This window comes from Sus scrofa, chromosome X (assembly GCF_054392235.1).
Source record: "Sus scrofa isolate SSC_HxYL_T2T_F1_AM1 chromosome X, Sscrofa_HxYL_maternal_Yorkshire_Landrace_v2.0, whole genome shotgun sequence".
Classification (NCBI taxonomy): domain Eukaryota; kingdom Metazoa; phylum Chordata; class Mammalia; order Artiodactyla; family Suidae; genus Sus; species Sus scrofa.
This window is the reverse complement of record NC_139401.1, coordinates 93,087,571-93,111,010: the sequence shown is the minus strand read 5'-3', so window position 1 is coordinate 93,111,010 and position 23,440 is coordinate 93,087,571. Positions and strand designations below refer to the sequence as shown.

The window sequence follows — 23,440 nt, the reverse complement described above, 5'->3', positions numbered from 1 at the left end:
TCACGTGAGGACCTACGTCATGTGAGATCTCGGTCACGTGAGCACTGCTCGGCTCTACCCCGGGATCATTAAAGTGCCGCACTTCCTTCTGGTATGACAATAGGGCGGGTCGATATTCAGAAAAAGATGGTATGGTTGGTGGCGGGGCGTCTTCTCTGACTGGTTATTGGTCCGCCTCTGGGGATAACCATCCCAGTTGCCGGAGAAACAGTTTCGTCATTGCTTAACAACTCACCGATGATTGGGTAGGCGAGCGAAGTTGGGTTCCGCGGGCCGCCTCCGCCTTTTTAGCCCTTAAGAACCTAGAAGCCCAGGTGACTCCTGGAGATCTCTGTTGCGTGATGACAGCTACGATGAAGCCGGTGAGCAGGGTCCGGCGGCTGGGCTACGTGCTGCCATTTTGCTTCCTGGCCCAGGTTCTCTGGGGCGTCCCAGGGGCCCGGGCCCTGAACAACGGCTTGGCGAGGACCCCTACCATGGGCTGGCTGCACTGGGAGCGCTTCATGTGCAATGTGGACTGTCAAGAAGATCCGGATTCCTGTATCAGGTATCAGAAATACTGGGTACATTCTTCCCTTCGCCTTTCCTTCCGGCTACCGTTGAAGGCATGGAGGGTCGCAGCGAGAAAATTCGAGCCCCAGGGAGAGCTGCCCTATTGCTCCTGCTTTTTTTTTTTTTTTTTTTTTTTTTTTTTTTTATCGCCAGCAAACTAGCCTGGATGGGAACTAGCCCTAAATTTTCTCCATGTAGCCTCCCCACCCCACCCGCCGGGGTGGGAGTCCGGCCAGAGACCTCTACTTCTCCGCCTCTCTCTGCCTAATCACCCAGTTAAGGATGTTCTCCACTTATCATCTGGTTCTGTTCAGACCCTTATTAAGAGCTACTGCTCTCTCTCTGCGAGGTACTAGCAGTGAAGACAGCTGTGGTGAGTAGGAAGGACAGAGGACTATGACACGTGCCCTTTCTTCCTCTTTTTGGGTCATGGGTTCCTTGGCTGTAAGTGGAAGCAATTTAGAGAGACCATGGAGTCTCTGAGATCACCCCTTCCTGTAGCCCTTGAGTATAACATCTGGTTGGAAGGTTGACGTCAAGGGCCTTTATCTTTTGAAGATAAAAGGTTAGACTGGATAAGACAGATATTGATCCTATCTGATCCACACAGCCTTCATCTGTAAATTGTCACAGATTCAGCTCGGATCCTGCATTACTGTAGCCTTGGCATAGGCCAGAAGCTGCAGCTCCCATTAAACCTTAGCCTGGGAACTTCCCTATGCCACGGGAGTGGCCCTAAAAAAAAAAAAAAAAAGAAAGAAAAAAAGAAAAGAAAAGACCAAAAAAAGCACAGTGCAGTACCAGGCCCTGCACTTGGGCATATAGAAGAAATGTTCTTAACCTGAACTGCATGGGGAAAATAAGGCAAATTTGCAAATATTAAGTATGTGTGTTTTTCTGAAGAGAGAATCTTGAACTTTGTTCAGATTTTCACAGGGATCTGTGGTCTAGAAAAGGTTAATAATCCCTGACTGATAGTGTTAAAAACATAATAACATGCTTGGTGCATAGGCTCCTCTGTAAGCAGCATATGGTACATCACAGTGGCCATAAGTTATTCCTATGAATGTCTTTACAGACGAAGTCAGGATGTTGATCAAAGGTGACAGAATTGGAGTTCCCGTTGTGGCTCAGCGGATTAAGAACCTTACATAGTCTCCATGAGGATGTGGATTCGACCCCTGGCCTTGCTCAGTGGGTTAAGGATTCCGTGTTGCCACAAACAACGAGGTCACAGATGCAGCTCAGATCTGGCGTTGCTGTGAGCTGGCCTAGGCCAACTATTTCCCCTAGCCTGGGAACTTCCATATGCCACAGATGCAGCCCTAAAAAGAAAAAAGTCCTTTGGGGTTTTTTTTCAGGGTTTTACTAAATGTACAAGGGGAAAAATTTTTTTAGCATTGAGGGTTTTTTATTCAAGAGCCAAATAATGTCTCCATTTATTCAAATAATTTGGAAACATCGTAGTTTTATTCGTATGAACTCTGCACATATATTAAAATTATCTCCAGGTATTTTGGGTTTTGTTTGTCACTTTTTTGGTTGCTCTTGTGAATGGTATATTTTTCTTTGACTAGGTTATCATTGGTATCTAAGAAAGCTGTTTATTATGTCACCTTTGTAGTTTCTTTCCTTACTGAACTTTGTTCTTAGTTCTAATAGCCTTTTCAATTTCGTATGGTTTGTTTTTGCTTTTGTTTTTGGCCGCAGCGTGCAGCAGCTTGATGTGGGATCTCAGTTCCCAAACCAGGGATTGAATGCGAGCTGCAGCAGTGAAAGCACTGAGTCCTAACCACTACACCACCAGGGAACTCCCAGTTTCATGTATTTCTCAGTCCTATTTTAATTGTTTGGGGTCCTTAGGGTGGAAGTATTACGAGGAGAGAGGGAGTTCACATTGTGGCTCAGCAGGTTAAGAACCTGACATAGTGTCCATGAGGATACTGGTTTGATCCCTGGCCTCGCTCAATGGTTTAAGGACCCAGCATTGCTGCAAGCTGTGATGTAGGTCACAGATGAGGCTCTGATCTGGTGTGGCTATGGTGTAGGCTGGCAGCTGCAGCTCTGATTTGACCCCTAGACTGGGAACTTCCTTATGCCACAGATGTGGCCCTAAAAACAAAAAAGAAAAAAAGAGGATAGAGGAATGAGAAGAAAAAGGCCCAGTCCATTTTACCTTGCTTTGGTTGCAATTACTACCACATTATTACTGGGTTGAAAAATAAATCGTAAAATCCCAAGGTACCTAACAAATAGGCATCCCCAAGCATTTGTTTAACGCATTGGAATGATTTTTTGGATTTCTCTATTTCTCTTTCAGCGAGAAGCTCTTCCGGCAGATAGCTGAGCTCATGGCCTCAGATGGCTGGAAGGATGCAGGTTATGAGTACCTATGCATTGATGACTGTTGGATGGCTCCCAAAAGGGATTCCCAAGGCAGACTTCAGGCAGACCCTAAACGCTTTCCTGGTGGGATCCGCCGCCTAGCCGATTATGTGAGTTTATAGATAATTCTCTTTTTCATTCGGGAGACTGGCAGCACTTCTGTACCTGAGCTTTCTCAGAAATACTTAGGAAGCAAAAGGCCTGCCATTATCTGAACTCGAATGAATTGTAAGGCTTATCAGATAGAATTTTCATTCCATGGGCAGGTCTGTGTTTTGCAGTAGTTCCTGAGGCCCATCTTGGAGCAGTTCTCCTTTTGCTGAAACCCATGAATTCTCTAGGAGAAAGAAGGAACTTGGTTCTTGACATGTGTGCATATATTTCCATATAAGCTTTGAGCAGCTATTACAGTTGGACTATAAAGTAGAATTTTAGAAGACAGAAGGAATATATTCTGAAGATGATTAAAGAGTAATGGAGGGAGTTCCCATTGTGGTGCAGCATGAGGACCAGGGTTTAATCCTTGGCCTCTCTCAGTGGGTTAAGGATCCAGCATTGTCGTGAGCTATGGTGTAGGTCGCAGATGTGGCTTGGATCCTGTGTTGCCGTGGCTGTGGTGTAGGCCGGCAGCTATAGCTCTGATTCTTGACCCCTAGCCTGGGAATTTCCATATGTTTTGGGTGTGGCCCTAAAAAGCCAAAAAAAAAAAAAAAGAGTAATGTAGCTGGACATTTGTTAAAGTCAGTGAAGAGTGAAGACAGATACTGAGTAAAATTCAGTACTGTTGCAAAAGGGAACAAAGCCAAGTTCAGTGCCAAATACACTAAAAGGGGTTCTTTAGCCAGTGAGCAGATTGTGAGGGTCATTGGATGGAAAATTACCAAGAGGAAGGGGATTCTTGCTAAAGGCAGGCCAAGGACTTAGACATCAAGAGTGGGGCATGAGGAATTTGATCAGATACCAAGGGTGGGGGATGACTTATCAGTCTTCTTGCTAAAATTGGCCATAGAAGGCCAAGGTAGAGGCCAACTTGAGAGGAGGGTTCAGAGGGGCCTAAGGTTTGGTCAAGGAGAGAGTCTTTGTCCAAATAAAACTCTCACTGCCCTGAAAAGGTAACTTTTAAGATCCCATCAGAGGAAGATTAGATCTACTGACAGCTTTCCCTTCAGTTCTGTGCTGTAGTTACATGCATCGTTGGAAATCGGCAGAGTTGGAGACTTTGCTCTTTATCTGCCAACATACTCATCTGGATAATTTGGGGGGATTGTGGGGGAAAATAAAGCCCCCCCCCAGTACCTAGTGAAGAATACTGGTTCTCTGTCTCCTGCCTGGAGTGTTTTTCTCTTTCTACTACATGGTTGCCCTTCTATTGAGGTGACTCTTTTCTCTCCTTTCAGGTCCACAGCAAAGGACTGAAGCTAGGGATTTATGCAGATGTTGGAAATAAAACCTGTGCTGGCTTCCCTGGCAGTTTTGGTTACTATGACATTGATGCCAAGACCTTTGCTGAGTGGGGAGTTGATCTGCTCAAATTCGATGGTTGTTACTGTGACAGTGTAAAACATTTGGCAGACGGTACGTTTCCTTCACAATATTCAGCCATGAGCAGAGGGCAGAACTTTGAGGCCAAGGGAGCTGAGCATCCAAAGAACTGATCCTTGCATTTGAAATACCAGTCACATTACTGGAAATAATTGCCCTCAATGAGCCAGAGCTCCTATCTCTTCTCTTTCAGTTTGTCCACGCATTTCTTCATTCATGCATGTAAAACCTACATGTGCCTAACCACAGCTAATACTGTGCACTTTTCATTCAGAAGGGCTCTGAGTTAACTACAGAGAGCAGTTGTAACTCTCTGTACATCACTTGGGGAAGCATCCAGAATGTCAAATAGTCACAGAGAAAGGAGCCTGTTCATCCCTGGCTTTCCTCAGTATATGTACCATCCTGTCCTATCTCCTCAGAACCATCCCAGAAGTCTGGGTGGTACTACACACAGTATAAGCACAGGTCAGTCACCTGTCTCTGATGCTGGTTTAAAATATAAACATGGCCCTTCTAGGCAGCCTCTATTTTTTGCTTTTTCTCTTTAGTGCCACACCTGCAGCATATGGACATTCCCAGGCTAGGGGTCTAATTGGAGCTGCAGCTGCGGGCCTACTCCACAGCCAGCTGGCTTACACAATGCAGGACCCGCAGGATCCGAGTTGCCTCTGCAACCTACACCACACCTTGCAGCAACCCCGGATCCTTAACCCGCTAAGCAAGGCCAGGAATGGAACCTGCATCCTCACAGACACTCTGTTGCGTTCTCAATCCTTTGAGCCACAACAGGAACTCCCCTCTTAAAAATATACATACAGCCCCAGCTGGAGATTCCCTTCTTTCCCTTATTTTACACATTGTTTTCTCATACAGGTTATAAGCAAATGTCCTTGGCCCTGAACAGGACTGGCAGAAGCATTGTGTACTCCTGTGAGTGGCCCCTTTATATGCAGCCCTTTTTTAAGGTGAGTGAGTGAGCCCAGAATCCAATGGAGCCTTGCTGCTAGATTTTCAAAAGTCAAGAACAAAGGAGACAAAGGTCCTCTGTCAAAAGTCCAAACTTAGCCAACAGTCTCATCCTACCATCTCTCCCAGGACACACCCACTTCTCACCATCACCACTGCTGTCTTTGGAGACTCAGCTACCATCACCTGGGAAGCCAGTCATCTTTGATTCTTCCTTTTGTCTGACAGTTTACATCCTATCCACCAGCAATTCTCTCAGCACTATCTACCAAGTGTATCCTAAATCAGCCCACTTTATCCTTTATCATGTTAACCTATTCAATTTCCTTCTGAGAGCTTAGCACTATATGGCTTGTTGATTTGCCTATTGTCTGTCTCCTCCATTAGAATGTAAGCTCCAGGAGGGCAGGGACCTTGTCTGACTTTATCACTGTATCCCTACCTTATGGTAAGTGTTGAACAATTATTTATAGAATGGATCCGTTATTTCCTTCTGATCGCTGCAAAAATTCTCTCACCTCTTTCTCAATATAAACCTCAAATCTCCCACCTGCCCATTTATTCATTCCTTCAGCAAATGATATGCCTGGGATTCAAACTGCCTGATCAAAATGCTTGCCGAGTCCTGCATAATTTGCAGCTTTTACTTATTAAGATCATTTTATTTTTTTTTTATTGAAGTATAGTTGATTTGCAATATTAGGTGGTCTTTTCATTTATTTCTGATTATAAAAGTAGTACATGTTCACTTTGGAAAAGTTTGAAAATACAATGAAGTGTGAAGAAAATTAAAATCTTATGTATCTTTTCTCAATACAGTAGTCCCCCATCCACAGTTTCACTTTCCACAGTCTGAAAATTTTAAATGGAAAATCCCAGAAATTTTTAAAGTTTCCAATAAGTTTTAAATTGCGCACTGTTCTGAGTAGCACAATAAACTCTCACAGCACCCCACTCCATCCTGCCTGGGACATGAGTCATCCTTTTATCCAGCATATACACACTGTGTACACTACCCCACTTGTTAGCACCTGTATAGGAAAAACAGTGTATATAGAGTTCTGTACTATCTGCAGTTTCAGGCATCTACTGGGAGTCTTGGAATATATATCCCCCGCTGATAAGAGGGGACTAATGTACTTAGTTGCCATTTGGTAAATTTCCAGCAAAAAAACAGTGTTAAAGCCATTTTAAGTGGGGTTTTAAGTTATATGGCGTACTTCTGAAGCAAACTTCTTACAATGAAATTCCATTATAATAAAGATTTAGCTCTCCTCCTGGAGACTTTTACTCTGTAAAGAGGCTATAACTGTTTTTATTAAATATGACTGTTTTCATCTCACAGGAATGTAGAAAATAAACAAGAGTTATGTCTGTTTTCACAGCCCAATTACACCGAAATCCGAGAGTACTGCAATCACTGGAGAAATTTTGCTGACATTTATGATTCCTGGCAAAGTATAAAGAATATTTTGGACTGGACATCTTCTAACCAGGAGAAAATTGTTCCTGTTGCAGGACCAGGGGGTTGGAATGATCCAGATATGGTAAGAACCTGAATCGACCTGTTCAAGCCCCCACAGTGAACATGTTTTCCTACTTGGCATCCAAGATAAATCAGTTCCCTGGAGCAGACTTTATGTGAGAGCACTCAATAGCAGAGTGCCTGGGAATGTGACTTCTCTCTGTGCCTTAGCAATTTTAAGGATGTTTTGTCTTATCTCACTTGAATTCTAACTTCATTCTTTGCCCCAGCTGGTGATTGGCAACTTTGGCCTCAGCTGGAATCAGGAGGTAACTCAGATGGCCCTCTGGGCTATCATGGCTGCTCCATTACTCATGTCCAATGACCTCCGACACATCAGCCCCAAAGCCAAAGCTCTTCTTCAGGATAAAGATGTAATAGCCATCAACCAAGACCCCCTGGGCAAGCAGGGGCACCGGCTCAGAAAGGTATGTAGTAGATAACATTCTGTGGGAGAAAGAAGGAATTGGCCAGGAAGATAGTTTCCTGCCTTCTAGTTTATAATTCATCCAAATGTTTATTTGGGGTGTTTATTTTAAGATGGCTTAATACCCAAGTACCGAGTTGGTCTTGGGCCTGAATCTTTTACATTAGAGATATGCACTGATCTTTTGAGAATGTGTTTTTTAATCTCAATATCATAATCAGTAATGAGGCTCCTCTTGGCTAATTTTTCCTAGAAGTGCTCAGTAGTTCTGATTATAAGACTTAATGCTACAACTTAACAAGGCAGCTTATTTTTAGTTACCAAATGATCACACCTATTTTCTTGGCTTACTTTTTAGGACAACAACTTTGAAGTGTGGGAAAGGCCTCTCTTGAACTTAGCCTGGGCTGTGGCTATGGTAAACCTGCAGGAGATCGGTGGCCCTCGTGCTTATACCATCTCTCTTACTTCCCTGGGTCAAGGACTAGCCTGTAATCCTGACTGTCTGATCACACAACTCCTCCCTGTGAAGAGGAGGCTTGGGTTTTATGAATGGACTTCAAGTTTAAAAACTCAAATAAATCCCACAGGCACTGTTTTGCTTCGGCTAGAAAGAGCAAGCTCGACTGCATCAAAAAGCTTCCTTTAAAATGTATTGTTTTGGAGTTCCCGTTGTGGTACACCAGGATCAACAGTGTCTTTGCAGTGCTAGGACGGAGGTTGGATCCCTGGCCTGGCACAGTGGGTTAAAAGGATCCAGCATTGTGGTGTAGGTCACAACCGCAGCTTGGATCTAATCCATGGCCCAGGAACTCCATATGTCACGGGGCAGCCAAAAAAGGAAAAAAAAAAAAGTCTTATTCTTCTGTCTACCTTCAGCTGTTATTTCCTTGAGTAAATTTTTTCACACTTGCGTTTTTTTGATAATTACTTTTAAAACTATCTGAAGAGAATGTTTTGGGGAAAAGCTTTTGAACCTAATGTAAACTGCTGAGAAATAATAGCTTAATAATGTAAGTAAAATGTTAATTTATAGACATACCTCATATCATTGCATTTCGCAAATACTACGGTTTTTGCTTTGTTTACAAATTGAACGTTTGTGTCAATCCTGTGTCCATCAGAAGTCTGTCGGCCCTGTTTTTCCAACAGCATCTGCTCACTTAATGTCTGTGTCACATTGTAGTAATTTCAGCAATATGTCAAACTTTTTCATTATTATTTATCATGGTGATTGTGATCTTTGATGTTACTATTACAAAAAAAAATATGACTCAAATGAAGACTTAGAGAATGGTTAGCATTTTTTAGCAATAAAGTATTTTTAAATTAAGGTGTGTACATTGCTTTTTTAGACATAATGCTATTGTACACTTTAATAGATTACAGTGTAGTATAAACGAGTTTTATATGCACTGGGAAACCAAAAAATTTGGTGACTACCTTTATGTTGGTGGCGTGGAGCCAACCCCACAATATTGCTGAGGTATGCCTGCATTGTAACTGTGTGCCAGTCACTATTCTAGATGCTTATTAAGGTGTAGTGATTCATTTTTATTCTTGCAACCCTGATGCAGGTACTTACTGTACCTTGCAGCCAGGATTTAAACCTAGTCTTTTAACCCTTACACCGCCACTTGCTGAGGTACTTGGATAGCACTAACTAGTCTTAGCCAAAAGGGAAAAAGAAAACTACTTACTCAGTTGAAGGGCAAAAAAAATACCCCAGCAGGAATAACCTTCATGAATAGGTTAGAGGCAATCCAACAGACCCCATTACTGAATTTTTATGGAAGGATCTTGTCAAGAAACATCCTGGTGACTACCTAGGTTTCCAAATCCCAGTTGCTTGCAATCTAGATCCAACAAATGCAAATGGCTTACTTTCACCAAGTTTATGCTTTACAACCTGAAATACCAAACCCCTGGCCAGAAGACCCCCTTCTGCTTTAAGATCAATTGCCTTCTCTCTCAAGGTCCCATGATGAGGCAATGAACTTCAAACCGGGATATGGAGGAATGAGTCATTTTGAGGGTATTTCCAGATATTCCAATTCCTTTTCCTCAGATTGGTTTACCTGCCTTGCCTCAGGCCAGCTCCTTCCTCACCTCCCTTTTTATCCCACATTAAAAAGGGTATTCCTTTCACCCATGCATGACAATACCAAAGCTAAGAGGGCACAAAAGGCCCACTCAAAACACAAAGTGCATGTTGTAACAATTCCTCTGCCTGTCAGGTGATTTACCAGTTACTTTCCATAAAACCTGAAGGCTGTTAAAACTGGAATAGAATTGGTAAATTCACATCTTATTCATCCACAGAAACTAACTTGGAAGAAAACTGTTCCATCTCTGAGATACGCTTCTTCCAGTAGTTTATCTGCTTCAATTTTGCTGCACAAGAATATGCTTCATATGCTCCTAATGTATGCTTAAGAGTAACAAACCGGATGTAAATTTTTCAACTGTTAGGCATTTTACAAAACGGATAGGTATCCCTATAGATTCCATTGGGGAGTTTTTAACTCACTAGAAATTCTACCCTTTGAGTTATTTTCAACATAACTTCTCCATAAAATTTATGAATATATAAAAGTTTAGGGGGTATGAGAATACGTCTAGGGACATACATAGCATGCTGTGCCTAGAGACCGGGTTGAAATCCCTCACTCGGTGATTTTAGCAGTAAATACGTGAGACAAATTATTTCACTCCTGGTGAACCTCATATTCACCATGGATGTAACTGTTACTAACCTTATCCTATTAGCCCTGAGTTTCAGGTCTCTACATATGTCCCATAATAACCAAAAACAGTTTTTGCTTTTTAACAGCAAAAGGAATCCCATGAAGCCCCAAGTGATTAAGTGCCAAATTAGACCATCGCAGCATCTAAGTTCAACCAGACTCAACCACTAATGAGTAAAGTATCCAGAACCATCAAGCTCAAATTTCCCAAGGATACTTTTATTGATGGTAGTTTATTTCCCTTCCAAAAAAGCAACTGAAACAAAAAGTAAACAATCTCAAAATTTTATTGTCTTCATAATAAAAGTATGAAGCTCAGAACTGGATCACTTGGCCCTGTAACAGATCAGAAAAAATAAAAGGGTGAATTTTTGTATTTTGTAGGAATCATGTCTATTCCTAAAAGGGATCACCATCCTTTAAAGCCAGTTGTTCATTTTCCCCTTCCTACAGTCAGGCCAAAACCAATACCAAAATACTTTCGGCCACAGATCTAGTTTAGTTATTTTGAGAGACTGCCCTGATCTTGATTGCCACAAAGATGAGGAGGCGGAAATGTTCACCACTCAACATAATAAAGCCACAAAGGAAAGAATGCACCTTCCATCCATAATTGTATATACCTTTCTCTTTTTATCTCCTCCCAGCTCAAAATGCTTGCATCTCTTAATAGCCAGCATTCTCTTAGATCTGCAGTTGGGCTCAACGCATTCCAGCCTCAGCACAATCTTCTTTGTAGTTTTAGCCTGGAGAAAAGTCAAAGTCAAAGCCTTCATAAGTCACTGCAGATTTTAATCTCTTTCCTCAAAAATAACTATGCTGGGTCAAGTACTAAGCTTTCCAAATGATTAGGAATTGTGACAATTTGTCTTTAGCTATAGGGAGAAAACATATGTGAAAATCAGTGGATTTAAGAGAAAATTTAATAGCAAAGGTGGCAGATTATCTAATTGACATCAAGTTCTCCATTCACATCAAAAATCCTAGAGTGCTTATCAAACAGGCACTCATCACACCACCTTGATCACCTTTCACCAGCTACTTAAGATCTATTCTCTGGAGTTCCCATCATGGCGCAGTGGACATGAGTCCAACTAGGAACCATGAGGTTGCGGGTTTGATCCCTGGCCTCGCTCAGTGGGTTAAACGCTCAGTGGGTTAAGGATCCGGCGTTGCCGTGAGCTGTGGTGTAGATCACAGACGTGGCTTGGATCTGATGTTGCTGTGGCTCTGGCATGGGCTGGCACTCCAATTAGACCTCTAGCCTGGGAACCTCCACAGGCCTCGGGAGTGGCCCTAAAAAGACCAAAAAAAAAAAAAAAATCTATTCTCTGGAGCCTACCAAGAATGAATTATATCCAGATTTTTTATGTATTCAACTATATTATTTAACTCAAAGTGCACTCCCCACACTCAACTTTTAAAGCCTGCTCCTGTAATCAGAATTCTATTGCTGTTAGTTTGCAGTTCTCAAAAGAGCAAAAATAAAGGTACATTGTCCCCGTCTCCTAAACAAGTTACTCAAATGTGAAAAGGTATTCAAGTATTCTTTTTACCACCTTGAGGTCAAACCATTTATTGCACCTAAGAATACTAAAATCATTCCTGAATACTTTCTGGAAAGAAGCTGAATGAGGAGCTAAGTACCAAAAGAAATGCTGTGTTTGTGGGAAGGCTATGTATGCTCCAAGCACTGTGTACTTTAAGGGGTAGATAAATAACCTGAACAGAAACTCAGCAATTCAAGCTAAGAACAACAGGAAATTCAGGAAGCCAGTGGAAGACCTAAAAGGCTATTTTAAAAATTATTTTTATTAAAGTATAGTTGATTTAGTGTTGTCAATTTATGCGTAGAGCATAGTGACCCAGTCATATGTATACATTCTTTTTCTCCTACTGTCTTCCATCATATTCTATCCCAAGAGATTGGATATAGTCCCGTGCTGTACGATAGGACCCCATGACTTATCCATTGTAAATTTAATAGTTTGCATCTACCAACCCCAAATTCCCAGTCCATCCTACTCCCTCTCCCTTGGCAACCACAAGTCTGTTCTCTATGTTTGTGAGTCTATTTCTGTTTTGCAGATAGTTTTGTTCATTTGTGCCATATCACATATAAGTGCCATATCACATATTAGTGATATCATATGGTATATGCCTTTCTGAGTTACTTCACTCAGTATGAAAATCTCTAACTGAATTCACAATAGCCAAGACATGGAAGCAACCTAAATGTCCATCAACAGATGAATGGATTAAAATGTGTTCTACATACACAATGAAATACTACTCAGTCATAAAAAAGAATGAAACAGGGAGTTCCCGTCGTGGCGCAGTGGTTAACGAATCCGACTAGGAACCATGAGGTTGCGGGTTCGGTCCCTGCCCTTGCTCAGTGGGTTAACAATCCGGTGTTGCCGTGAGCTGTGGTGTAGGTTGCAGACGCGGCTCGGATCCCGCGTTGCTGTGGCTCTGGTGTAGGCCGGTGGCTACAGCTCCGATTCAACCCCTGGCCTGGGAACCTCCATATGCCGCGGGAGCGGCCCAAGAAATAGCAACAACAACAACAGACAAAAAAAAAAAAAAAGAATGAAACAATGCCATTTGCAGCAATATGGATTCAACTAGAGATTCTCATACTAAGTGAAATAACTAAAAAGCCCTATTAAAGAGTTTTAAGATTTAGTGATAGGTAGCAGATTGACTGCAGGCTTCTGAACTGATAAGCAATATAAAACAATCCTTACTACAAGCATGAGCTGAGGATTCACTAGGACAAAAGTAGAGAACAACAAAGGAAAGGATTTACTTGTGTAAAATTTTTTAAAATTTAATTAAAAGTTTAATTAAACTTCAGTCCTTAGGAAGGTAGGGCACATTCCTTAATGTTTGTCTCTTCAAAAAGAGAAGAACAAAAAACAAGATGATGAGCCGGTGTAGTATGTAGTCAGACTAGACTGTGTTCCCAGCTCCATCCACTGACTGCTAGATATATGTCACTGCAGGTAATGGTGATAACTACACTAAAACTATGAAAACCCATACCTGTACACAAGGTGTGAGGGCTAAAAGCAAATGCAAAGTTTCCATCACAGTAAATGGGAAGCATGTTAAACAGTAATTACTACCAACCTTTTTCCGGAAAATTGGTTTAGTCTGCCCACCATAGCCACTCTGCTTCCTGTCATAACGCCGCTTTCCTGGGGGAATGAAAGTTATTTGTCAGGATACAGCAAACATAATAAATCATGGAAAAGTATTCTCACAGGTTTTATCTTACACTTTCCAGCAGAGTGATCAATGCCCAAGTGGGAAAAGGAGGGGGAACTGGACTTGTGTCTTTGGGTGAATGCATCATTAAAACCAAATCCTGGAGTACCCCTGTGGCACAGCGCGTTAGGGATCCGCTGTTGTCACTGCAGTGCCTCGGGTTGGATCCCTGGCCCAGGATCTTCCACAGGCCATGCTGCAGGTGTGGCAAAAAGAAAAAAAAAAAAAAAGAAACAAACAAACAAATCACGTTCAGATCGTCTTACCCTGGGCATACAGTGAATCCTTGCCCTTCTTGTACTGTGTCACTTTGTGGGGTTGGTGCTTGCCGCACTTCTTACAGAAAGTCCGGCGGGTTTTAGGAACGTTCACCTAAAAAATAAACCGTTCAGGACGTGCAGTTCGGACAACTGGCACAACGCCCTACTCGACCCAGACGAAGCTAAGGCATTCCACGAGAACTCGACTCAAACTCCTCGCTAACACACAACACCAACTAGAAGGTGGTCAGCCCCATGTGCTTCAAGTACAGCGGCCTCCGCCGAGTCCCAGAGTGAAAAGAGACCATTCATTCTACCACTGGCTAAGTCTACCTCTTTGATCCCATCACTTCAATTCCTGGCCCCGAAGCCCGGTCCCTATGGGCTCGATCCCGGCAACATTGGGTTTCTTTGGTATATCGAGTCCGCGCACGAGGCTGGACGTATTCTGGGATGGCATCATCCAAGGGGAGTGAAAGATTAAACTGGATAGTACCCGGTCCCAAACCCAAGGTCCTACCATGTTTGCGAGAGCACTATCGGCACGGAAAGAAAGAGGTAGGGTCGGAAACGGAAGTATATAGGAGGTTTCTGGTCGCGCTTCCTCATGGGAGTCGGTGGGAGCAACCATAGAGTCTAAGGCTCTGTGAGCAGCGCCCTCTGGCGGCTGAGAGGACTCGATTCGGAGACTTTGAGAGCAAGCTTAAGCATGGGCTCTGCCTGAAGCTGATACAACCTCTTCTACTTCCTTCCGCCCGTACAGCTTTACAAGTTTTTCTCGCTACACCTCTTTTGATGGATGCTGTTGCGTGGCAGCGTTAACTTAAAGAAGCAGTTCTCTTTCCAGATCCTCTGGCCTCCCTGTCCCTATCCCTGGGAGGAACCAGGACTAGTCAAGAGGAGGAGCCCCCCACCTACCTGTCCCATTTATTGTTTCACCTTAAGGACACTGGGAACATCTTTCACAGTGAACTGCTGGTTCACAAAAGGCTTAGAGGGAGCCAATGCGCTAGTTTATCTATCACAAGGCCAGTTGTTCCATTCAACAGATATTTATTGAATGCCTATCCTGTGTCGGGCACTATTCTAGGGAGGGACACAGTACTTAGATAACAAAGTTCATAGATGTATAATTACAGAGACTTTGTAAGAAACAATGTTCGGCATTAAACAGCCCCCTTTTGTTGAGGGAGCAAGTTGGCTGCCCTGGGTTCTGCAAAGTGAGGGTGAAATTGTTCAGCTCCAAGAACAATTACCAGGCAAAAAGATAGAAAGTATCCAGCAGCTCTTCCCTTCCTCAAATACCTCGCAGAAGGCTCAGTGCTAGGTTTCCAGAGAGTCCAGCAGAGAAAGACTTCAGCGTACTGAACATATTAAATGAGTCATCCTATAAAATTCTCTCAGTACTTCTAGGATGTAGGTGATGCTATTAGTCCCATTTCACAGATGAGGAAGTTGGGGCCATAGGATTTTTAAATATTTGCCCAATACTGATAGAATTTAGTGGAGCCAGGATATAAACACAGGTGATCTGACTCCAGAACTTGGGTTCCTTTATCTATTGTATAATATGGCTGTTGTGACCTAGTAATTATAATAGCTAATAATTATTGAACACTTATTATAAGTCAGGCATTTTCCTAACTACCTTACATACTACCTATTTTAATCCTAAAAACACAGGCGGCATTTACCAGAATTAATATTTAACAGGCGAGAAAACTCTGAAACATGAGGCATTAAATTCACTTACCCAAAGTCACAGCAGTGGTTGTTTTGCAGAGCTGGAATTTGATCTCAGATAGTCTAACACTGCAGCCTTGCACTTAACCATGACATCACACAGGAAAAGCAGGAGCACATGCAGGGTAGAGGATGATGACAAGGTGCCAGTGGACTAGGGGCTAAGGAACCATGAAAGCCTGGGGTCTCCTGCTTGCATAGTCCTCCAGGAACACCCATGAGTTCACAGCTGACTCTCTGATCATCTCCATTTTGTCGAACAGTCTCTGGGAATAAGATAATGAAAACGTTACCACTGACTGCTACACTTCCTAAAAAGTTTTTTTGCCCAAGATCCAGCCTGTAGGCTCACAGCATTTCCTTCTCTCCAGCCCCTTACACAGTTTCACTGGACTTTGAGGAGTTTCTAGAGATTTTTGATGTTAGTATCATAGAAACATGATGACAACGAACATGGTCCCTCTTAGTAATCAATGTTAGTTCTTTCTTTCTTTCTTCTTCTTCTTTTTTTTTTTTTTTTTTTTTTTTTTTTTGCTTTTTAGGGCCGCACCCGCTGCATATGGAAGTTCCCAGGCCAGGGGTCAAATAGAGCTACAGCTGCCAGCCTACACCCAGCCACAGCAACACTCAATCCCAAGCCATATCTGCAACCTACACCACAACTCATGGCAATGCTGGATCCTTAACCCACTAAGTAGGGCCAGGGATCGAACCCACATCCTCATGGATACTAGTTAGGTTCATTTCCACTGAGCCACAATAAGAACTCCGTTAATTCTTTCTATCAGACCCCATGTGGCACAGCTTTGGCTTAGATTCCCTTCACTAACCCTGGTCTGTTTTGGACATGCTCCTGCTCGTTGATTTCCCCTAAGATGAGGAACTCAGAATTGAACACAGAACTCTAGAAATGGCCTGGTCTCAAAGTACTTGGCCTGTTCACTTTCCTATGTCTACATATTGGCACTATTTGGGTGCAGTCCCTCTGTCACTTGGACAAGCCTGACAGGGGAGTGTGCATGGGCAGAGGGTAAAGAAGTGCCTGGTTTTATTTTCCCCACTCCCTTGTCCTGCTCTCCCTTGTTTTGACCCTCTAGTCAACACCCAGTCTCCTCCCCAAGAAGGACCTTGAGAAGGGACAGGGCATGTGACAACAAGTAGCAGCTGACTGAAGAAAGGGGGAGGGAAGGTGACTGTCTGTTACCAACTCTCAGGCAGGCAGCTATTCAGAGGTGACTAGTCAATAAAATAGAAAGATTAAGTGACACTTGCTGCCCTTTTATCTTATGCGGATGTGAGGATTAACTATTTTACTATCCTACAAATATTTTTTTTCTTTTTTAGCCACACTCATGGCTTATGAAAGTTCGTGAGCCAGGGATCAAATCCGAGCTGCAGCTGCAACCTACGCCATTGCTTCAGCAAAGCCGGATCTTTAAACCACCGTGCCACAGCAGGAACTCCTACAAATATCATTTTTAAAAGTCCTTGTCCAAAAAAAACAAAACAAAACAAAACAAAACTTAAAGGAGTTCCTGTCATGGCACAGCAGAAACATATCCAACTAGGATACATGAGGTTGCGAGTTCGATCCCTAGCCTCACTCAGTGGGTTAAGGATCAGGCATTGCCAGTGGTGTAGGTCGTGAACTGTGGTGTAGGTCGTAGACACAGCTCAGATCTGGCATTGTTGTGGCTCTGGTGCAGGCTGGCAGCTACAGCTCCAATTCGACCCCTAGCCTGGGACCCTCCATATGCCACGGGTGTGGCCCTAAAAGGATAAAAAGACAAAAAAAAAAAAAAGTCCTGATCCCTTAAAAATTCTGACCAACTTCTTTTAGTGGGGTTTATGGTCTGTTTCTACATTAGGATACAGTGCCTGGGGCAAGTAAAGATGGAAGTGCCTGATGAGTCCAAGACAGGCAAGCAGTTCAATCACCAGGGCCTCTTGTCTGGCCAGTACTGTCTGTGTTTCCTAGGAGCGTCCTGCAGGAGAAGACTGCTGCTAGAACATAGGCTAGGAGTTGGCTGAGAAAACATTCAGGAAATTAAGAGTTAATCCTTGAGGCCGCTTCTAAAAATCAACATCCACAGAAAATGGGAAGGGCACAAGTCAGTGTGTGGGCTTACATTCAGACATTTTTATCTGCAGAAAAAAAAAATGCTTTCTTAGAAAATGACTCAGCAGGGGGAAGTCTTGTCTCTACCTCTGTCAGGATCTGTACTTTGGGGTCCCTTCATGAGCACTCTTCATCCTTCACTCTCAAGTTTAACTGTGTGGCGTTGTGTCTCTGCCTTAGAAGACATGAGGAACTGAAGACGCCATTTCTCGCCAGCCCCTCTGTTTTGTCTCCACAGCTCTGCATTTCTCCTCTTTTCTGGAAGTCTCCACTCTCTGTGTTGACCATTCCCATAGTCCTTTAGCTATGTTGGCCCTTTCCCTCAGGGGAGGTTGGCCTGAGGACTTGCCTGTTCGTCCCAGCCCAGTTTAGCGTCTCTGGGCCCCCGGTAATGTTGAGAAGGGCTCTTTCAGAGCAGACTCAAGATAGTAGTGTCAGAGGTCCCAAGCAAATGAAGGGCGGGGACAGCTGGGGGTTGGGGGGTGAATAGGGACAGCAGCAGGGAACCAGATACCATGCTGCTGAGAAGAAGAAAAAAAAAGACATTGGTTTAAGTCAGGAAACAAAAAAAGGGAACTGAGTGGCTGTGAAAGGGTGGGGTTTGCTCAGACTGTCCTTCCTCTCTGGACTGTAAGAATATGTCTCCAGGGCCAGTGTCTTCTGACATCGAGTCCCACCTTCAAAGTCCTGGCATCTCAATGCATCCAGGAAGCTACCTGCATTAAAGTCAGGACTGAGGTGGGTCTGGGGCATGGCAAGGGCGGGGCAGCAGCAACAACGACCTTGCGTGGAACCCTTGAAGGCCAGAGGGAAGGCATGGCTGGTGCGGTAGAGTCTGCTGGCAGAGGGGGCTGACGGAGGGTGGCAGTGTCATCAGCCCAAGGCCCTGGGTGTCCCTTCTGATGATCCAAAGGGGCTGTAAGGGCCCTTTCTGAGGAGGTTGAGTAGGAGGGGACAAGAAGAGAAAAAAGCGACATGAGGTGACCATCTGAACAGGGAGCCAATGTCGGAAAGAGGCACCTCTGCAAAACTTGGCAGCAAAAGTGCTATTTATTGCCTGGGGCAAAATAAGCCAGGGTAAAAAAAAAGCCTTCAGGTCATATGTTGCCAGAACACACCAAATGAATACGCTGTGTTCATGAGACTCTTAGGAAGAAGAAAGTTGACGAGGTAGATTATCTGAGAAAGTGGTCCAAGCTCACAGGCCACAACAGGCCTTTGACCTTTGTAAGCTAAGGAAAGGCACAGGCTAAACCAGGGTGGAAAGCCACCTGCCTCAGGCAGCATCGGGCGGGCCAGTGTTGCTGGGATCAGGGCTGGCTTGGTGGAAGGACTGTGTGTACCAACCTCGTGGTAATAGTGGGTACGAGAAGGGGCCAGAAGAAAACAGCTTCAGCCTCAGCCCAGACAGTGCGGCCAGCCCCTGAGGTGGCGGGGAAGCTTTTTCCTATTACCGTTGCCTGCCATGTGCACGGCTCTCCTTCCTCTAGTCATCATTTTCTCCTCTCCTTTCCTCTCCTCTCCATCCTCCTCCCTCTTCTCCTTCTCTTTCTCCTTCTCCTTTCTCTACTTTTATCCCCTCTTCTTTATCCCCTCCTTTATTGTGTTCACTACTACCCCTGGAACAGAGTCAGCGCTTAATAAATAATGGTGGAATTGCATTGGATTCTTCTTGCCCCTTTCTTCCCTTGCTGTTTTTGCTTTTCCCTTTCTCCCTACTTGCCTAGTGCCTCCCCCATAGGATTGCTGTGAGCAGTAATTGTATTCATCTATGTAAAGCAGTTAAAAGTGCCCAGCAATTGTCAGGTTTCCTATCTCAGTGTTTGTGATTATTTTTATTCTGCTTGAGACTTGCCAGTGTCGGCAGAGGGCTTGCCTAGAATAGTGTGGCATTTAGAATAAGAGGGACTGGAGTTCCCACTGTAGTGCAGTAGGTTGAGAATCCGACTGCAGTGGCTCGGGTAACTGTGGAGGCTCAGGTTTGATCCCAGGCTCAGTGCAGTGGCAATGGGTTAAAGGATCCGGAGTTGGAGTTCCCGTCGTGGTGCAGTGGAAACGAATCCAACTAGGAACCATGAGGTTGCAGGTTCAATCCCTGGTCTTGCTCAGCAGGTTAAGGATCTGGCATTGCTGTGAACTGTGGTGTAGGTTGCAGACTCAGCTCAGATCTGGCGTTGCGGTGAAGGCCGGCAGCTGTAGCTCCAATTAGACCCCTAGCCTGGGAACCTTCATATGCTGCAGGTGTGGCCCTAAAAAGCAAAAAAAAAAAAAAAAGCCAAATGAACAAAAATAAAGAAAAAAAAATAAAGGTTCCAGAGTTGCCACAGCTGAGCCATAGATCCATAGGTCGTAGCTATGGCTCAGATTCAACCCCTGGTCCAGGGAACTTCCATAAGCCATGGGTGCAGCACTGACCAAGACATCTTTGGATGTACTGCTGGACCTCCAAATGGAAACCTGGTCCAATTTCCTGGCCACCCAGCTCTCCAGGGGCAAATTCTCTTATTCATGCTATTTGGTCTCTTATTCATGCTGTTTCTAGAAGCAGTGTTCCATTCAGTTCAGGGGCTATCTTCTGTATTGTTAGTTGGGTGCTAGTTCTGCTCCTTGCCTCATTTTGCATGCCAAGCCCCTGACCAAGGGTGCTATTGCCTCTTGAAGCCTCAGTTTCTTAATAAAACAATGTCACCTACCAAATAAGTCACAAAATGCAAAGACCCTACATAATATAAAGCATGCTATTGAAAAGGGATCCTTTAGCATTAGCCCTCTCTGGTCTCTTCTGACCCCTTTTATTATTCAGACTATTTATCCTCTTGCCTTAAAACTCAAATTCCTGTGGCTTATGGCTAGTGATGTGTTTGTTTAGAATCCTTTGTTAACTCCTTATGGTGAGAACTAGTGCAACTTTCCATCCTCTTCTAGGGTCTTGGCGCAATTTTAAATTATCATCAGTATGATTTACTATTTCCATTCGAGCAAATTTCCTACAGAGAGTTTCCTTTCAGTGGCCTAGACCCATAGCAGGAAGTGACTTAGGTATAAGGGGAAGATTTGGTTTTTGAAAACCAGTTGGGGTGTTCTCCAAAGTCATCAGATACCTGCTGCCTTTCACCCATGGATGCCACACCGATGTCTGATTGCTAGCTCCTAGGAATAAGGGGGAGCTAGAATTTTCAGCGAGGCTGTGCTCATTAAGAAGCTAGAGATAGACCTTGACCTAATTCACTCCAAAGCTGCTAGGTTATGCAAATGAAGCCATCCGGGAGGGGGAGAGAGATCTCCTCTGAGGACCCTGAAACAAATGGGCCACGTGTGACTTTCAGTTTCTCTGGAGGTTCATGTGCACTGACTGAGGGTGTTGGGAGAGCATTCGAAACACAAAAGCCTTCATCCCAGGCTTTCCACCTCATTCTCTGAGAGCCACCACCATTATTGCCCTTAGGGTTAACATGGCTTAGCTGAACTTCCAGGAGAAACTCTTCTCACAGGCTTGCCTCCCAGAAATGAAAATGAACTATTAGCTCATCCCTACATATTTGTCTGCAATAGAAACAGAGTAAAAAGAAAACTGATTAGAAATAGAAGAGAAAATGTGTGAGGAAAACAGGCTCTCTCAAATCGCTATTTGGCATAGATATTGGTTACCAGCATTTCTGGAAACGATTTTGTCAACATGTTTCAAAATGCAAAATGTACATACTTTTTGACCTGGTAACGATGCTTACATAGAGATCCTATTATCATGGGGAAATTTTTAGGAATAATGTTAAATGAGACCTTTAGATATTTCTGGGAAAAGGTGTGTTGGATGGATGGATGGATGGATGGATGGATGGATGGATGGATGGATAGATAGATAGATGGATACTTAGATAATGTCAAGAAAAATAAGCAAACTACAAATAGTATGTGCAATATGATCTCAAATATGCTAAGAAAAATGCAGAGAAAAAGAATGGAAAGAAATATGCCTAAATGTTCATGCCTCTGGATAATGAGATTATGTGATGTTTTCTTTTTACTATCCCTGTACTTAAAGCATTTTCTATAATGATCATGTGTTATTCTGATATCAAGGGGGAAAAAAGAAAATGTTCAGACCAGGAAAAAAAAAAACTCAATTGAAAAAGAAGGCCAAAGAATTCCCTTGTGGTGCAGAGTGTTAAAGATCCAGCATTGTCACTGCTGTGGCATGGGATTGATCTCTGACTCAAAAACTTTTTTTTCATCTTTTTGGGGCTGCACCCACAGCATGTGGAAGTTCCCAGGCTAGGGCTCAAATCGGAGCTGTAGCCTCCAGTCCACACCACAGCTACTGCAACATTGGGTCCAAGCTGGGTCTGTAACCTACACCGCAGCTCACGGCAACACCGGATCCTTAACCCACTGAGCAAGGACAGGGATTGAACCCGAGTCCTCATGGATACTAGTTGGGTTTATCACTGCTAAGCCACAATGGGAACTCACCTGGCTCAGGAACTTCCACCTACCACAGGCGCTGCCAAAAAGAAAAATTAAGAAGGCCAAAGGGGCACACAAGTCCCCAGTGAAAGACAGACACCCCATCAGTCACCCTCAGGGCAGAGGGGGCACTGCTCAAAGTATTACAACCAACCTGATGCTGAATCCAAACAGGCAGATTAGCTAACTGGCTCTCCTATCATTATTGCTTGGCCAGAATCTATTTCCTCTGGCACAGGGCTGAAGAGATGATGAATCACAGAGACCCAGAAGTTTCCAAAACCACAGAAGAAAATTATAAAATGTTAACAATATGAAATGCTGAAGAAGAACAAGAGCAGGGAGAACCCTTAGCAATGACTACAGCAAATGAGAACTTCCCTGGTTAGCCAGCAGCCAGAAAACTGATTTTGGCTGGAAGCCTTCACCACAAATTTGGTCACCTGTAGTGCTCACCCTGAAGCTTATGGTCAAATAATTAGGTTTCACTGGGGCCTGAACCAAGCTTCTTGGGAACTTAACTAGAGTAATTACAGCTCTTGGTTGCTATGGTTACGATATTTTAAAGAAGACTTTTCTTCTGGTTCCAAGACAGGGGAACTCTCAGTCAAAATGTCAGTCAAAATCTGAGATTCTTAGGACTGAGAAGAGATTATGAGTAGGCCAAATTTATCCTATTAGTTTTACTCTACTCTAGTTAGAGACCATTGATAATTCTACCCGATTTCATAGTAAATCCTCAGGAAGATAGGACTAAAATGGAAACAAGGGGTAACACGTAGTCCATAGTCCAATACATAAGCCAGACCTGGATTTGCTGCTTTGTCTAAGTAACTGAGAATTCATTCTGAGAATGGAAAACTATGATCACATGTATAAGAATGTTCATGGGGAGTTCCCGTCGTGGCGCAGTGGTTAACGAATCCGACTAGGAACCATGAGGTTGCGGGTTCGGTCCCTGCCCTTGTTCAGTGGGTTAACGATCCGGCGTTGCCGTGAGCTGTGGTGTAGGTTGCAGACGCGGCTTGGATCCCGCGTTGCTGTGGCTCTGGCGTAGGCCAGTGGCTACAGCTCCGATTCAACCCCTAGCCTGGGAACCTCCATATGCCGCGGAAGCGGCCCAAGAAATAGCAACAACAACAACAACAACAAAGACAAAAAGACAAAAAAAAAAAAAAAGAATGTTCATGGTAGTACTACTTATAATTGAAAACAAACAACCTAAATATCCATCAGTATGAAAATGGATAAATTGTGATGTAGTCATCATATAGAATACTTGATGCATATAAAATGAATTAAAATGTATGGATAAGGAGTTCCTATTGTGGTACAGCAGAAATGAACCCAACTAGTATCCATGAGGTTGCAGGTTTGATCCCTGGCCTCGCTCAGTGGGTTAAGGATCTGGCATTGCCATGAGCTGTGGTGTAG

At 43.7% G+C, this 23,440-nt stretch overlaps 3 protein-coding genes across 3 annotated transcripts in view; 2 read left to right on the top strand and 1 right to left on the bottom strand.

The window, feature by feature from the left end:
• The first annotated feature begins 341 nt into the window (after nt 1-341).
• Nucleotides 342-8,049, top strand: GLA (galactosidase alpha). The gene is given in 7 exon segments (NM_001177925.1): nt 342-547; nt 2,873-3,047; nt 4,335-4,512; nt 5,356-5,447; nt 6,834-6,995; nt 7,204-7,401; nt 7,759-8,049. Coding segments are annotated over 7 exon segments (1,302 nt in total).
• A 2,296-nt stretch (nt 8,050-10,345) lies between these two features.
• RPL36A (ribosomal protein L36a) lies at nt 10,346-14,311 on the bottom strand. The gene is made up of 5 exons (XM_021079666.2): nt 14,201-14,311; nt 13,687-13,792; nt 13,283-13,350; nt 10,771-10,893; nt 10,346-10,483 (listed from the first exon to the last, which is right to left on the bottom strand). The coding sequence occupies exons 1-5, from the start codon at nt 14,309-14,311 to the stop codon at nt 10,463-10,465; spliced, it is 429 nt and encodes a 142-aa protein (XP_020935325.1). The 3' UTR covers nt 10,346-10,462.
• A 3,846-nt stretch (nt 14,312-18,157) lies between these two features.
• Nucleotides 18,158-23,440, top strand: part of BTK (Bruton tyrosine kinase) — a 32,979-nt gene continuing 27,696 nt past the window's right edge. Inside the window, 1 exon segment of the mRNA NM_001243576.1 lies at nt 18,158-18,280. The gene's annotated coding sequence lies outside the window, so the exon portion shown is untranslated.